This window comes from Mastigoproctus giganteus, chromosome 8, assembly GCF_048544385.1.
Source record: "Mastigoproctus giganteus isolate SK-2022 chromosome 8, ASM4854438v1, whole genome shotgun sequence".
NCBI lineage: Eukaryota > Metazoa > Arthropoda > Arachnida > Uropygi > Thelyphonidae > Mastigoproctus > Mastigoproctus giganteus.
In genome coordinates this window covers 163,469,145-163,485,944 of record NC_143582.1, presented here as the reverse complement: position 1 = coordinate 163,485,944, position 16,800 = coordinate 163,469,145, and the positions used below count along the sequence as shown (strand labels likewise).

At 38.8% G+C, this 16,800-nt stretch overlaps 1 protein-coding gene across 1 annotated transcript in view; it reads right to left on the bottom strand.

The window, feature by feature from the left end:
• Nucleotides 1-522: 522 nt before the first annotated feature.
• Nucleotides 523-16,800, bottom strand: part of LOC150081976 (uncharacterized) — a 181,749-nt gene continuing 165,471 nt past the window's right edge. Inside the window, exon 4 of the mRNA XM_090380386.1 lies at nucleotides 523-758. Within this exon, the coding sequence (XP_090236512.1) occupies nucleotides 523-758 (236 nt within the window). The remainder of the gene's footprint in view (nucleotides 759-16,800) is intronic.

Here is a 16,800-nt window from a genome sequence, read left to right as displayed (position 1 = left end):
ACGAGCGAGGGGTGGCAGGTTCGTGCACGTTCACGGGTGATTTATCCAGTTCTGGGTAGGTAATTTAGGATGCGTGTTCTCGGGATTTCATAATGCGTGATCCTGTGATGTCAGGCTGGCTGCTGATTGAACCGTACTACATAAACATAGCGTCCGTAGTCCGAGTGGCGGGCGTTATTACTTTGCACGCGGCCTCTACTGTCAAGTAGTTCTGGCCTACACCTAATCAGCAATCCCATTTTTACGGCCCCTCTGGCTTAGAACTTTAGTTAGAACGCTTGTCTGACCTTCGGGTGGTCTTCCCGCTCGAGGAGGGAGCGTTACCTTTCATTTGCAGCGTTATTTACAAGGAAGCCGTGCAGGCCCCGCAGGAATTGAACCAATCAACATCCTCCCTGCTGTAGCGGAGAACAGCGGTGCATTCACTGTCCTTCATCAGTGCGAGATCGGAGGCGGTAGCGGCTGTTCGGGACCACGACCTGACGGTGGCTGCAGGCTGCTAGCTGATTGGTTAGGGAATGTTCAGAAGATGTGCGACGATATGTCTGGTTTGCTGTCGGTCGGGCTCAGGGGATAGCTGGCTGCGGACACAGGCACTGCCCCTAACACGCCAGGGAAAGGGGCGGTCGGGCAGGCAGGAGGCGTCGGAAGTACGTGAGGACTCACTGGAGCTACGGGGGGTTTCGGCTGTGGACATGGGCTTGGGCAGGATGCATTCCACTTGCCGGTGCAAGGAGACTCGGCGGCCACTACCTTGCCTGCAACGAAATAGTAACAAGTTCATTTAGGAATGAAAAACAGAAATTATATGTAATTAATAAAGCTTTTTCTTTAATATTCGAAATGAACAGTTTATAGATTTGCACATAACACTATTCTAAAAACCCGAAATATTTCTTTTTCTTTCTCCCTACAGTACCATATTTATATGGGGAATGTGACCTATGACATATTGGCGGTGCTAGTGACAGTAGCTAATATGACAGCGTGTCATAGGCACGAAAGCGACAGAAGCACTGCGTGTGATGATGCATTCATTGATTACTGGAGAAGCTCACGCTGCCGCTTTCATGCGTTTCAGTATCCCTGAAGGAGAAATTCACATCAATATGGCGGTTAATCAGACCCACAGAAAATGCTTTCTTTCCATGATCATTGATTTTGTGATATGCACAAAAGCTTTGCTCTGTTATGCTTTCCTTGTACTTTTCTCTTAATGGCGTTTTGTTTCTACATACAAATAAAATATTTGCATATGCAGTACTCATAAAATAATTGCATTAGTAATCAGTAAATTAGATGCTTTATCCTTAACAGATTAAAAAAAAAGAGAAAATATGAAAACAGCATATGATTTGTGACATTAAAATCATTTGGGAACGCTTATTTTTTTTAATAGATTTCAAGACAGCCTAAAAAGTTATACTTGACAAGGAGAATAACCTTCCAACGCTTAAATTTTCAGTGGTATCCACTGAAAATAAATAACAGAGGCGTTATTTATTTGAAGTAGTGAAATACCAGCTATCTCGTTGTGAAGGCAACTACAATATGAGATACTATTAAAACGATTCCTTTTACACTACATATGTAGTTCAAATTTATGGGTAAACTATGGTGTATCTACACCGATATTATATAGTAGCTTTAACTGAGGAATGATTAGCAACCAGTTAACCCTTTTAAGAAGTTCAGAATATCCGTTTATACAAAAAGATCCTTCAGAAAACTGATGCAGCGCCGCCTCATATTTTTTTTTCTACAGGCAACTTGTCAATAGTAGAATTCAACAATTACTTGAGGTTTATTATTGTTTTTAATGTATAATTAAAGTATCCTCTCGAATGGTTATATCTGCTCAGCAGACGTTCTTGACCAGAGAGAGTGAAATACTTAAATTTTACATCAAATATTATGAGGAGGGGAAAAAAGATCCTAAAACAAACGATCAGTGTAATAATTCCTGATAACAGAGGATTTTTCTTTCTCCGGCAGACCTCGTGGTTTTCGCTCTACTTAGAAAATCCTAGTGCTCTAGAATTGGGAAAGTTTTTGAATCAACTTAGTCTAACGACAGGCACCTGAAATTCTAGCAGCTTGCATTGGTGGACAACGGTGAAAATAAATTAACCTCCTAGAATCATTAGTACGCAGAAATTCTTTAAAAAGCTAAAAACGGCATAGTTTTAGTTGTATCTCATATTGTGAATACCTTCACAACGAGTTGCCATGATATTGCACTACTTCGATTAAGTAACGCTTCACCAATGGAGAAGACTACTGTTACTTATTCTCAGCGGATACCACCACCCACCAGACGGCACCGTTCCAGGGCTATTTGGCCCGTCTTCGGTGGATGGGGCGGTACCGTGGTGATGCAATGATGACGAAACAATTCTGAAGTATAATTCCAGAATAAGAGATGCCTGATGGTGTATAAAGTGAATTAGACTAGAGCACTTTAAGGGCTTAAGCCTCAGGCTGCGAAAGTACAAACTTGTATGTTGTCTAATTCTTTTGCAGTCTGAGGCTTAAGCCCTTAATGTCTGTTTATTTAATACTGCTTTTATCACTTCCCACATCGACTTTTAAAGCAAATGTCTTTATAGATTCTTTTTGTTTTTTTAATATGACAGTCTGTTGGCCAATACCAATTCTCTTGGTTTTTTTTTTTTTTTTTTTTTCCAGGACCACCATTTTCAAGTTGTTCTATCACTTTGATCATGTTAATGATAGTTCAAGTAACGTGTTTTCTTTTTATTCCACTTTTCAATTCTTTAGAATTGAAATATATAAAATATATTTACTTATGTACATATATACGTATAAAGAAGTATGCAAATGAAACGATATAAGCAGTAATATCCGTCCGACTCAGAGTCAACAGCGATACTGAACTACACGCAAGACAATGTAATGTATTGTAAGAGGTAAAATCTTACATGTTTAATATTTAAAAAAAAAAAAAAAAGTGAGATTTATGTAAAATAAAGATTAGGAAATGGCAATATGGGGGAGCGAACCTTACAAGCCAAGGGATTAAATTAGACAACGTCTGTACAAGGGGAGCGGTAAGTGGAAAGCTGTTAGCAACCTGGGTACACTCGATTCCCAGCTCACACAGACAAACCAAAACAATAGAAGCGCGTAACTACTGCTATTAGCAGAAGGTGGCAAATCTGGTAAACAATAGCGCCGTGGAACATGCTACTGTCAGGACATTTCTTTATTCGTGACACCTGGAGAAGAGAAGATAGTATATACGGAACAAAATGCTGGGAATTAGATTTAAGGCTGGCTGTCGTAATGGCAAAGTTGTTAGATCGTGGGAAATTAGTCTACCACAGTGTAACTATAAGCGGCTGACTTCAAAGGTACTGACAGCCTGAGAAAATTTACAAAGTTCTTAAAATAAGAAGGGATAGGGCACAAAACGGACACCGTGAGAAAGATTAAAATTAGCTCTGAAGATACATACAGCTTGAGAAATTTTAAAGGACGAATAGAAAATAGGGAAAGTTGATAAAATGAATAAGATTGGTTAACTGAAAATTAGAGCGGATTTGACATATGAGGGGCGTTGCCGAATTGAGATGAACAAAAAGTGAGTGAAGAGGGGGAGAGAGGTGAGACCCCGCAGTTGAGCAATAGGTGGATGGTTATGGAAATGAGTTAGACATGAGACCCCGCAGTTGAGCATTAGGTGGATGTTTACGAAAATGAGTTAGGGGAAGACAAAGTGAGATTCTTGTGGGTGTTTGGGGAAACGAGTTAAGAATGACAAAGTCGAGATTCTTGTCAGAGAGAGTTGTAAAAATGAGTTAGAACAGACAGTTGGGTTTTTCGTCGATATAGGTAAAAATGTGTTAGTAACATGTACAGTTGAGAGTTCTGTTGTAGTAGAAAATATGTGTTGGAAAAATGAGAAGGGTAGCGCCCTGGGAAGTTTTCTTCTGGAAAGAGTTTTAATAGGTGGAGCGGAAAAAGCGAGGGTAGCCCCTATGAGCTTTCTCCTTGTGAAAGGTTTTAATAAGGTGGAGAAAAAGAGCGAAAACTGCAGAATTAGTAGCTCAATGAGAAGGAAGGAAGCAGTGAATGGAAGGTAGCCGAATAAAGTGGAGGAAGGACGCCAGATCCATGCAGCAAAGAGTTCCTGATAATTATTTATAGCAGTTCCAGGTGAAAGCAGTTGAAGGAGAACCTCAGTGAGCCAAAAATGGAAGTTTGAAACCTCCCCGGAAAGGAAAGAAAAAAGATAATAGTAAGTAATGTAAGTTAACAAGGAAAGTTAACAAGGACTGTTAGGAAACAGTATAGTGATTAATTAAAATGAAAAAGAGTGGTAACACTAAAAGTAAATTGATAGAACAATTATCTCTGAAGTAAATTATATATATACAAACAGAGTTTAATTATTTAAAAAAGGCTATTGTAGAATGCAAGATAAACGAAAGATAAGTAAGAGATTAGATTGTTGTCAAATGATTATATAATGTGTTAGGAGGATAGTAAAGTTAATATGAGAAGGTTTTATAATGTTTTAAGGATAGATAATTGAATATAGGGTTAATATTAATGAAGAATTGTTGGTTCAAAGATAATAATTGAATTCAATTAGATAATTGATTGTTTTAAAGATAAATAATTGAATATATAGTGTTTGTATTGATGAAGAATTGTTGGTCCAACTGAAAGACTAATAACAAATAGAGACTTTAGGAAAATTAAGATTGGTCTTCAGTTATTGTAACAGAATGGTGAGAACCCAGAGTATAATGAAGAAAATAGCATATTGATTGTTAATATAAGAATAATATATGCAAGGTATCCTATATTTAACTTTGTATGCATATTACATGTTTTTTTTATTCAATTGCTTATTATGTTGTGTGTGTGTGTGTATGTATATATATATATATATATATATATATATATATATATATACATATACACACTATATATATATATATATATATATATATATATACATATACACACTATATATATATATATATATATATATATATATACATATACACACTATATATATATATATATATATATATATATATACATATACACACAACATATATATATATATATATATATATATATATATACATATACACACAACATATATATATATATATATATATATATATATATACATATACACACAACATATATATATATATATATATATATATATATATATATACATATACACACAACATATATATATATATATATATATATATATATATATATACATATACACACAACATATATATATATATATATATATATATATGTGTGTGTGTGTGTGTGTAAATAAACTTTGTTGCTTATTAAAATGTGTTGTTTGTTATTCCTGAACACTCAGCCCTTCCGAAGGGAATTATAATTGAGAAGTTCCCTTGAATTTGGAATTCTCCTGTAAAGTAAAGTCAGATGTGTAAGTGGGGAAATTAAAAAAGGTGGATAAACAATATAAGGGAACATTTAAAGAAATAAAATAAAAATAATCATTTAAATTTTTCCACCCCCCACAGTATGTTCCGTGTCTCTCTCTCTACACAGTCAGAGTGACTTATCTGGCTTTCTAAATACCGTGTGTCTTTCAAAGTATTCAACTGTGAACAGAATTTTTCATATTTCGATCCGGATTAGCGACGGTTTACTGTGTGTGTGTGTGTGTGTGTGTATGTATATATATATATATATATATATATATATATATATAATATTTAATTCGAATCTTTTCAGGATTTTGCCCTTGTAACAGTAATATATATCTGTCTCAATTTACACTACAATTTAATAAATTGACTTTAAGATCCTAATGTATCCCTAATGCAAATCTTAATCCTAAATTATTAACATTAATCATAAGCCTTATCTCTTTATACTAGTTTAGAAACTTTTTTTTATCAATTGTATTTATGTATTTTGTAGGAGCGCACAATATCAGGTAAACATTATTCGTTTGGCCTTATTTATTAGAACTGAAGAATTTCTTTTAAATTTTACTCGTTATTTAGAATAATTTTAGACTGCTTAAAAATTGGCTCTGCACTTTGCTGTTTGGTAGTCAATTTAATTAAAAAAAAAAAAACATTTGAGTAAGAATGGAACATCCTTGTAGCATGCTTTCGACACCTTGTTGAGTACATACTGCGACGAATCTAGGTCGTTCTGACTGCTAAAGGGGGAACTACTCCCTATGTGGTAGTGTACCTAATGAAATGGCTATTCAGTGTATGTTCCTAAAATTAACTTCGCGTTACAGAGACAATAAAAACTTGCCCATGACTGTAATCGTTGAAAAATAGCACGGCGTTATAATATGTTAATTTATTTCTTTATCTTTTATATATAAAATCGTTTATTGCCATCCAATAAATTAAGGGAAATACCACAGTACAGCCAAGTTACGGGATTACATAAATTGAGTGATAATGATAACATACAAAATAGACATCAGGGTCAAGATTAAAGCAGGTGGCTAGCTTTACGGAGTTGTTGATGAATGAAATATGGAGATTTTAGACTGTAGAGATGGAGTGGCTCTGGTGGTGTTGGGTGGAATTCGCTACTGAAGAAAGGCCCCGATATTAAGGAAGTCGCTTTGGCCAGCGAGTATTTTTTTTTATTATTATCATCAGTTTATTTCTCTTAGGAGAACACCCGGTTCATGACAGCGCCTTCTTTTCGCTTGTTGCTTTGTATTCCACTTCCGGGGCATCTCTTGTTACTGTCCAAAAGTAGTCAGCGAGCATAGAAGCGTTCCACCTACCCTGATATTTTCTTTCCATTGCTTAAATGTCTTGGTGGAATCGCTCACCGTGCTCGTCACTCACTGCACCACAGTTGTCAGGGAAGAAGTACAGATGAGAGTCGAGAAAGTGGATTTTCAGTGACACGTTGCAGCCTAATTGATGATACTTTTCTAGCAGGTTGTTCAGTCTCAACATAGTTTCCAGCTCTTCGATTTCTCAGGAAGTCATGCACAACACTTTCAAAGGCTTCCCAAGCTGTGTTCTCATTACCCTAGAGGATTCGTTCCAAGTTTTCATCCTTTAAAAGTTCACGAATTTGCGGACCAATAACGATTCCTTCTTTAACCTTAGCATCACTCAACAGTGGAAATTGTCCTCTCAGGCACTTGAAAGCTTCTCCATTCTGATTCATCCCTTTAACAAAGTTCTTCATGAGTCCCAGTTTGATGTGTAAAGGGGGCAGAAGAATTTTGCTTCGATCAACCAGAGGATTGTGCTCGCCATTTTTTCCCCCCGGGGCGCAGATTTGCTATACCAGTGGGTGTTGACAAATGAATTACTAGTGGAGAACTTCCACAACTTATCCTCACTAACACCCAGTAATAATTATATTAAACAGATATATACAATACTTTTTTTTTTTTAAATATGCTCAGTCTCAGAATTCCTCAGAACCAAGAAAACAATATGTAATATACAATGGACAATTAACAACACTGTCTACCCTGTCCGCTGGAACTTTCAAACCTGTTGACAAGCACAATGAGATAGCTACTAAATGATTCTCATAAACCTTGTGTTTCACAGAAACCAATCTTTACAATAACATTTGACATAAATCTTTGGCAATGTTGCATTAGCCAAAATCAATGCAACATTAATTAACACAAATAAACAAAATAACAATCCATATAAGTCATCACAATAACAATTAATTTAAATCTTCTGTTTACACAAACCTTTTTTTTGTCTTTTGGTCATTTGTGAAGTCAATTCCCAGAAGAACTGAAGTTCTTAGTCGAGTCCTCAATATGAAAACTGATCTTGAGAAGGTTTGCAGAGCAGTCAAGTTATTATGGTCTTCAACTAAGATATTTACATTGTTCTCCAATAAGTTTGGAACCGCAGACATTAAATCCGTTCTAAGTTGAGAGTACAATAGACAGGTCAGGAGTACATGAATCCACGTTTCATGTTCCCCACATGTGTAGTACGGATCAGGCTCCAGGCCACGCTCAAATAATTTAGCCCGAAGGACCCATGCCCTGTTAGCAGATAAGAATTTGTCATAGAAGGTCTAAACCACGAAATAACTCCAGGGGTTGTTGAGAATTCCACTTGCGCAATATACTTTCATGTTACCAGCCCAAATTCGTTCTCATCCCATATTTTTTTGCCAGACAACAGTAAATTCCTTCCAAAGCCTTTTTTCTCCCTTTTAAAGTCGCTGGCTGGGTCAGTCGTAATTCCAAGCATTGTCTTAGACTGTCCTTTTTTAGGTACTAAAGCAAATCCCGAAAAGCAATATACAAGGTGATTCACTACCAGTGCGACAAACTTGCAGGAGGTGTAGGGGGCACAAAGACGAATCGGAATCACATAGCATTACAGGGTCCGAAATGCCTTCGTCATGCGGTATAGGACGTTAAACGGGAGGTCGCGTGAACAGCGATCTCGCTGGAAGTCAGCATTTGCGAACGGTTTCTGTTGAAGAAACCAAGTAGCAAAAGTCCTCCGGAGTGGATAATCCGCAGGCACCAATGATTAGACGCGTTGCAGATGGTATGAACTCATTTGGTTTGTTGACAGTATCCTCCATACAGTGGATTGGGAAATACCCAATCGTTGGCCTATAGCTCGAGTACTCTGATTGCCTTCTGCAAGACGTAGGTCATTCTCCTCATTGTCTGGCGTCCTCGTCGTTCGCTCTCGATTCGTGGCACCTCTCGTGAAACAACCAGTCTCACGTAACCTTCTGTGCACACGTGCGAAAATCGTATGATGAGGAGCACGCCTGTGCGGGAAACGTTCCTGGTACAAGCGCAGAGCGGCGCGCCCGTTACAGTCCGTAGCTCCATACGCGAGGTGCATGTCGGCCAGTTCAACGTTTGAATACTCGTCCATCCTACTGCCTCGGGAACCGGTTCGCAAATGCTGACTTCCAGCGGGATCGCTGTTCAGGCGATCTCCCATTCAACGTCCTATACCGCATGACGAAGGCATTTCGGACCCTGCAATGCTATGTGATTCCGATTCGTCTTTGTGCCCCCTACACCTCCTGAAAGTTTGTCGCACTGGTAGTGAATCACCCTGTATAAATCTACAGGAATGTACCGCTAACGCCAAGTATTTGGAGTGTGTTGTTTGAAACAGTCCTTGGAATATAATTGATCGTCAGAAGAACTGATCTTTGTGTGGAAATAAGTTTCTGTTTCACTTTTACCTTTGATGCTTTTTGGTACCAAACACTTGCTGCGTATGATATAATAGGCAAAAATATGGTTTTATAATAAAGGTTCAAGGTTTTCTTTGATAATCCCCTCTTTCCTGGAGACTGATAACTGAGGCTGTGAAAAAAAGGATTTATGTATCAAAATTCCCTGAGTTTTGAGACATTAGGCAGAAAACTGAATTTATTATCTAAGGTGATACTCAAATATTATTATTTTGGGTATTATTTTATCGGATTCTGGGCTAAAATGGTTCTTAAAAGTAATAAAACTGGTTTTACTGGGGGATATTTTCAGTTTGTTGACTGTAGCCCATGACATCAAGTCATCTAAGATAGGCTGTATTTTCTCTTCAGTTATTCTTGTGCTTCCATCAGCAACGATCACCATGTCATCCGCATAGGTTATCTTAATGATACCATTGTGTTTCCTCGTTAACCACTGATCCAGCACAGCGTTCCAGAGGAGAGGTTCCAGCACTGATCCTTGGGGCATCCTCTTGATATCTGAGCCCAGTATGTAAGATGTTTTGCCACCACCTTAATATGTCTGTCGCTAAAGTACGATCGCATAACAATGTAGATATACGCATCACACTCTGCGGATCTCAAGCTCCTGAGGGCACTTTCCCACCATAAAGTGTCAAACGCGCCCTGAAAGTCCACAAACACAGCGAGTACATATTTGGTAGGTGAGTTGGACACAGTTGGTCAGAAGATTTATAGCGTCTTCAGTCGACCGTCCTTTCTTGAAGCCGTATTGTGCTTCTAAACATAACTGATGATCTAGCATTTTTTTTGATTCTTGGGGCTAACATTCGCTCAAACAATTTCCCCAGGTTTGCTAAAAGCGAAATAGGTCTGTAGGCCCATGGATCTGATATTAATTTCTCAGGCTTGTGCAGTATCTTTAGTAGAGCTATTTTCCATTGACGAGGAAATATTCCTTCTAGTCACTTATTCATCAAATTTAAAAGAATGTGTGGAAAAAATTCAAAAAATTTAACTATGACCATTCTCAATCAGGTCAATTAACTATGACTATGACCATTCTCAATACCTGGGCATTTCTTACCATTTAGCTTTGCCACGACAGAGCCCAAATCCAGGAGTGAAAAGGGTTCAATGTCTGATTGTCCTTCGTACTTTTCATTATTATGACGTATTTGCATTTGTTCAGGTGAATCTAGATCCAATATATTTTTGGGGAATAGGTTGTTAATTATGGAATCCACCATAGACATCCAGTCTTGAGTCTCTCCTGAAGCCATTTTGTTCCTTGATATCCGGTAAAGCAAGCCCCGCGGTTCTTTATTTCCTATATCCGTTACAAAATTTTTCCAACAACTTTCTTTTGAGTTGGAAATTGCCTTTTGATAGTTTTTGCTTAGAGTACTTTAAGCTAACCCTGAAGGTCCGAACATCCTCGGCAGAAAGATGCCTATGTCGCTGGAATTGTTTTCTAGCCTGTTGAACTTGCTTTCGCAGGTTACTTTAGTCTGAAGACCACCAAGGAACAGAAGTTCTTCTGGTCTGCTTTCTTTTGGATGAGTATTCCATTGTCAAATACAGGTGGGTCTGGACGAAATTTGTAAATTCCATTGCCGTCATAACATTTAAACTATCTACAACATCTGCAGAGAAAATAACGAGAAGGTAATCTCTGAATTTGTTCAATTTAATGGTATTCATTGAGAAACGTCTAAGATCGTGTGGTTGTGAATCATTATATTGCTGTAGAGGCTTCAAACCAAATACAATAGCGCGGTGGTCTCTATTCACAAGGCTTGGAATAACATCTTAGTCAGTTAGAATTTCATCTATTTTAACCGTGGTAAGAATGACATATATGTTTGATTCGCCATTCACAGTAGATAATGTGAACGGCTTGTCAGGCAAGTTTTGCACACTTAAGTTGTAGGATGAAAATAAATCCTCGAGAGCTAATCCTCTAGGGTCGGTAAAACCGCTGTGCCAGAAGTTGGATTTGGGATTTAGATCCGCTGTTACTATACGATTTTTAGAAGCGAAATTAGTACATATATTGTCCAAACGATGGAGAGTCAATTGCATGTCTTCACTTGGTGGACAGTAAACAGATGCAATGTAAAAATTTATGAAAGTTGTAGATCTCATTAAACAGATCAGTGTCAGTGCACATACCTGTAACGTTGGTAACAACCAGATCATTATTAATAGCAACTATGGAACTTTTTGGAGGTTTGTCAAGCGAATGAATAATTCTTGCTGAGGTGGGAAAACCCATAACTTTGTTTACCCCACCCTCTACCTGCAAAGAATGAAAGGATTCCTGTATGCAAATAATATCAAAATTATTTTCAAATGCTGTTATTCTAATCTCATCCATTGCCACTCTGCAGCGCTGACCATTTATCTGAAGAACTTTTATCCCCTCATATATAATATTACCTAGAATTGGATTCTTATTGGCCAACGCTGTTGCTGAATTTGAACCATTATCACTCATGTTTGGTTCTGCTATCCTTAAGTTATACTGCTTTTAAGTATTCTGGACACTTGGCATCCCTTACAGAATGATTGTAATTTCTACCACGTCTCTTGCCGTTGATACATTTTGGAGAGTCTTCTTTATGGGGACAATCTAAGGCTGTCCAAGAGAAGAATGCTGCATATAGTAATTGGCTTGTTTCTAATTCTTCAGTTTCATTTTCTGCCTACACCAAAGTTCGCAACAATTGTAAAGCAGTTATTAATCAGTCCAAACTAGAGTTTGAACAGGCTAAGAGTAGAAAACTTGCTTCTTGCTCTAATGGTAGCCGAGCATTCTGGTCTCTTGCCAAAGCTATTGGCCGCAACTTTTGCCCATCTCTGCTCCCACCTCTGTCCAAACCAGATGGTTCTGTTGTCACTTCAGCCAAGGATAAAGCTGACCTGCTAGCATCCCATTTTTCTTCCAGCTCATGTATTAATGATCTTGGTAAAACACCTCCCACCATTCCTAACACGCTCCATTCAATGCCTCCTGTGGTCTTCCGTCAAAAGGATATCAGAAGGATTTTGATGAATCTTGATGCTAAGAAAGCTCCAGGTCCTGATAGTATTTCTCTACTTGTTCTCAAAACCTGTGCTCCTGAACTTAATCCTATTCTTTGCCGCCTTTTTTCACTTTCTTATTCCAAAGGTGTTTTTCCTTCTGCTTGGAAATTTGCTCATATCCAGCCAGTTCCTAAAAAGGGTGACAAATCCCTCCCATCAAGTTATCGTCCCATTGCAATTACTTCTACTCTTTCTAAAGTAATGGAGAAATCAATTAACCGCCAACTCTTAAACTACCTAGAAACCTTCCATCTGATCAACGATCGCCAGTATGGATTCAGTCTGTGTCGATCCACTGGTGATATTCTGGCTTATGTTACCCATTTATGGACTAATTCAATGGAAAGGTTCGGTGAAACACAAGTAGTTACTTTGACATCTCAAAGGCTTTTGATCGTGTTTGGCATAAAGGTCTTCTAAACAAGCTTCCATCTTATGGTTTGCCAACTGTTTTTAGTAATTGATTATCCAGTTTTCTCTCTGATCGCTCACTGAGGGTGATGATAGATGGCTCTCTATCTTCTAACATCTCCACTAATGCCGGTGTCCCCCAAGGTTCAGTTCTTTCCCCCACTCTTTTCTTCTTGTATATTAATGACCTTCTTCCATTGACTGGAAATCCTATGCATAGTTTTGCCGATGATAGCACATTGCATTCAACTTTCCATTTTGAAAAATCTTGTCCTGCTCAATCAGCTTCAAGTTCTCGAAAATCTGCTGCCAATTCCTTAAATGCCGATCTTCAGGTAATTCTCCAGTGGGGCAAAGACAACTTAGTTGATTTCAACCCTTCTAAAACTCAGTCTTGTCTTATCTCGCAAAAAGGATTCTTCTGCTGCTATGCTTATCTTTAGTGACACTCCGATTTCTAGGCAAAATGATATATCTCTTTTGGGGATTACCCTGACTTCTAATCTCTCTTGCCACAAGCACATTACAAATATTGCTTCCTCTGCATCTAAAAAACTTGGATTTCTCTTTCGTTCTGGGGGTTACTTTTCTTCCAAACAGCTGCTCACTCTGTATAAATCGCAAATCCGCCCTACCATGGAATATTGTTCCCACATCTGGGGTGGTGCCCCCAAAACCTCTCTCAGACTTCTTGATTCCATTCAGAAGAGAGCAGTTAGGTTAATTAATGATTCATCTCTAACAGTCTGTCCACTCGCTTTCTCATAGACGCACTGTTCTTCTGAATTGGCTTCTATAATTCCCGCTCTCTCTTTCAAAACAGTCCGAACACGTGCCGCCAACATCCATTTACTGTCCAACTTCAAACCCACAGAACCAACTTTTCATCTTCCTCATTTATTCATTCAACTGCCGTTTTCTGGAACAACCTACCTTCATACGTATTTCCTGAAAATTACAATCTACAGAAGTTCAAGTCCAATGTCAACAAATATCTTTCGTCTTCTCAACCCCCAACCCAAGCACGGTACTAAGTACTATAGGTTCTAATACCTCTCTTGTTTGGGGTTCACATAAAAAAAAATCTCCGTAGACATGACCACCCTCTGTACAGTGTCCAAAAGAAACTGCCTTATACGAACAAAACTGTGCCGAGTGGCCATACCCCAAACAACGGAAACACTTGCTTACAATCGTAAACTTACAGAACCTGTGTGATGTGAATCCTAGATAGATTCTATTGCTATCTAAAATATGCCGCATCATGCAAAGACTAAATCCAATCGCCCAATTAACCACTAAATCTGAAAGTCACCTCGTCTTTAACTTCATCCTGCGAGAAACCACAGTCAAGTTTTTAACGAAAAGAGGGACACCATATATTAACACTGTTGGATCAGATAACCGAGGTTTCTCCATCCTAAGACCTATCTCTTTCAAAGTAGAAGCAGAATAGATCCTATTAACATCCACCGAATTTGTGGACTCCACAAGGATCCCCCTATTCCTAAGGAGACGAATACTTTTTACGTTCATCTCCTTTTGGTCACGCTTAATGACTTGAGTCACCTTCTGCTTTATATTCTGACTCGAACTCAAGGAAGAGTCCTCAGTAGTCCTAAAAATAATCAGATTCTGAGGATCAGGCACACCTCTAGGAACTGATAAGGATCTATCCCGACTTACACTGTCAGTCCTCTGTTTGGATCTTGGTTTATTCTGAATGACAACAGGATCAACCAACTTGAGATACTGCCGCACTACCTCTGCATAAGACTTATTATGAAGTTCAGTCTGGCAATCTAACATTTCTTTTATCGGAGAAGCACTCTTCCCCAGATCCCTAACTCGTACCTTAAGGCGCTCATTGTCCACAACCAAAGCTGTGGTCACTGCCTCCACGTCAGCCCAGAGATCAATAATTCTATTAGATGCTGGTTTTGTTATTTTACTTGAATCTTTACACATTATTTCTCCCAAAGCCCTTCTTATCTTAGCCAATGTCACATACACCTCCGAGGCATGGCGCCTCCGTAGCCAGGTGGGCAGGAGCAGCAGTGCGTAGTCACACGCTTCTTGATTAGAAGGGGGTTCGAACCCGTGACCACCAAATTAGGCCGCCGTAGCCTAGTGGTCAGGCGCGTGGGTGCATAAGTACACGTGCCTTGAGTGACTGGGGTTCAAGCCCGTGACTGCTGAATACGGTGCTGTTTCTTGTATTCTGTCTATCTTGTTAACTCCTCTGACTGTTTGGTCGTCCCGGAGTATAAACAGAAAATTTATTTATTTATTTAAATATGGAGGATGCGGAAAGGTCAGGGAATGACCACCGCATATCCCCGGAGCAATATGGCCTAGTTGCTAATGCTACTAAAAACCAAATAACAACCACCTCCGAGGCATATAATGATTCTCCGAGGTTCAAACCATCTATAAAAGAAATCTCTTCGTCCTCCCTTCTACAAACATTAACTATCTTATCCCCTGTACCACTTGAAGAATCAAGAACTCCATAGCCCTCACTGTTCTCGGCTGTGCTAGCTCGAACTTCTTTAACGAGAGACTGTCCTTCATGTGAACAGGTATGTTCGCGTCAGACGGCACCTGGGATTTCTCCCATCTCCGCTCCTTCATGTGGACAGCATGGCCTACAGGAATTGAAGGAAGAACGTTGCCATTGTGGAGAAAAGCAGCTTTTAAACTTAGCTTTGATGAGTCTATGAATAGTCTCCAGTCCTGTGGGTTGTGCTCCACATTCAAAGCTGTCATCAAACCGTTGATATCACAGCAGGAAACAAGGTTTTCACTTTTAAAATATGGAATCAAAGCATTCTGCCTGCTCCTGTACACGGACACCTCGACATTTGGTTGCAGAAGATTCCACTATTGGAGCCTTGATCCCAGAAGTTCTGCTTTATCTTTCGATAGCTCTAGGTCTCGAAATAATCACTTAATTCACCTTGAGTGATTCTGTGCGACTCACTCGGCGACTCAGGTTTTGGCACAAAATCAGGATCCTGTGATGTTGAAGGCCCAGGTTGACCATCATTCCTCACACTGTCCCCATCTTCTTCAGACTCCAAAGTGTACTGTTCTGTAGGGTGAGGTACAAGCAGACCATCCCCATGTGCCACTGGTCGGATAGCTGACGGGATGTTGGGGTATTCCACAGTCCATTTTTTTTTTTTTTTTTTTTTTGACATGCCATGCTGAAGAGGCGGCACCATGCAGAAATAAGTCATTTACATTACTTGAAGGCTCCCTCCAAATCATTGGAATGGCAAAAAGCATTGATCGTCCTTTGTTATTCAACCATCCACGGTGATTTACAGCATATGTGTTGCCAAGGGTTTGTCTTCATCCCCTACCTTACAGCCAAAACAACGGTAGTCGGCTGTCTTCACAAGTGAAGTCAATTGGCGTTTCTGAGTGAAAAATGTCATATCACCACACATTATGTGTGGTGATATCACATTTTATCACACTCTTAACACATTTACGTAATTTTTGTCCATAAACCTAAAAAAAAAAAACACATACAAAAAATGGCGTATCGGTTCCTGTCTCGTGTTATCAACCTAGACTTCTAGACTCCAAAATTCCCTAGTATTCAACAATATTTCCCTAAATCATAAGAGAGGCTATATGGTGGAACCAAGAACTAAGAGTTTTAAATGTTATATTCGTTTTTCTCATGCTGAAATTAAGAAGAATTGACTACTTTCAAGCCAGAAACATTTTTGGTGTTGACCAGTGTTACCGATGTTTATTGCTGCTTCTTCGAGATCTAATGTTACATGAATTTCTGGGCATTTGTATAAGCATGGCTTAAATTTTCAGCTGCGAGGGCTCTCCCCGTTACGATACATCACCGCCAGTGATGTACCGTAATGTTAGTTTTAACAAATGCCTAGTTCAGTAACAGAGAACAGCAATGAATATCTGACAGAGAAAAAATCTCTCGCATTGCACGATAAAAAAAAATTAATTCTTCTTAAAGAATAATTACAGCAGGGTTTGTGCAGCTCTTATTAATTTACAGAACACTTTGATTTTCATAATGTACTGTGGAGAAGCGCATAC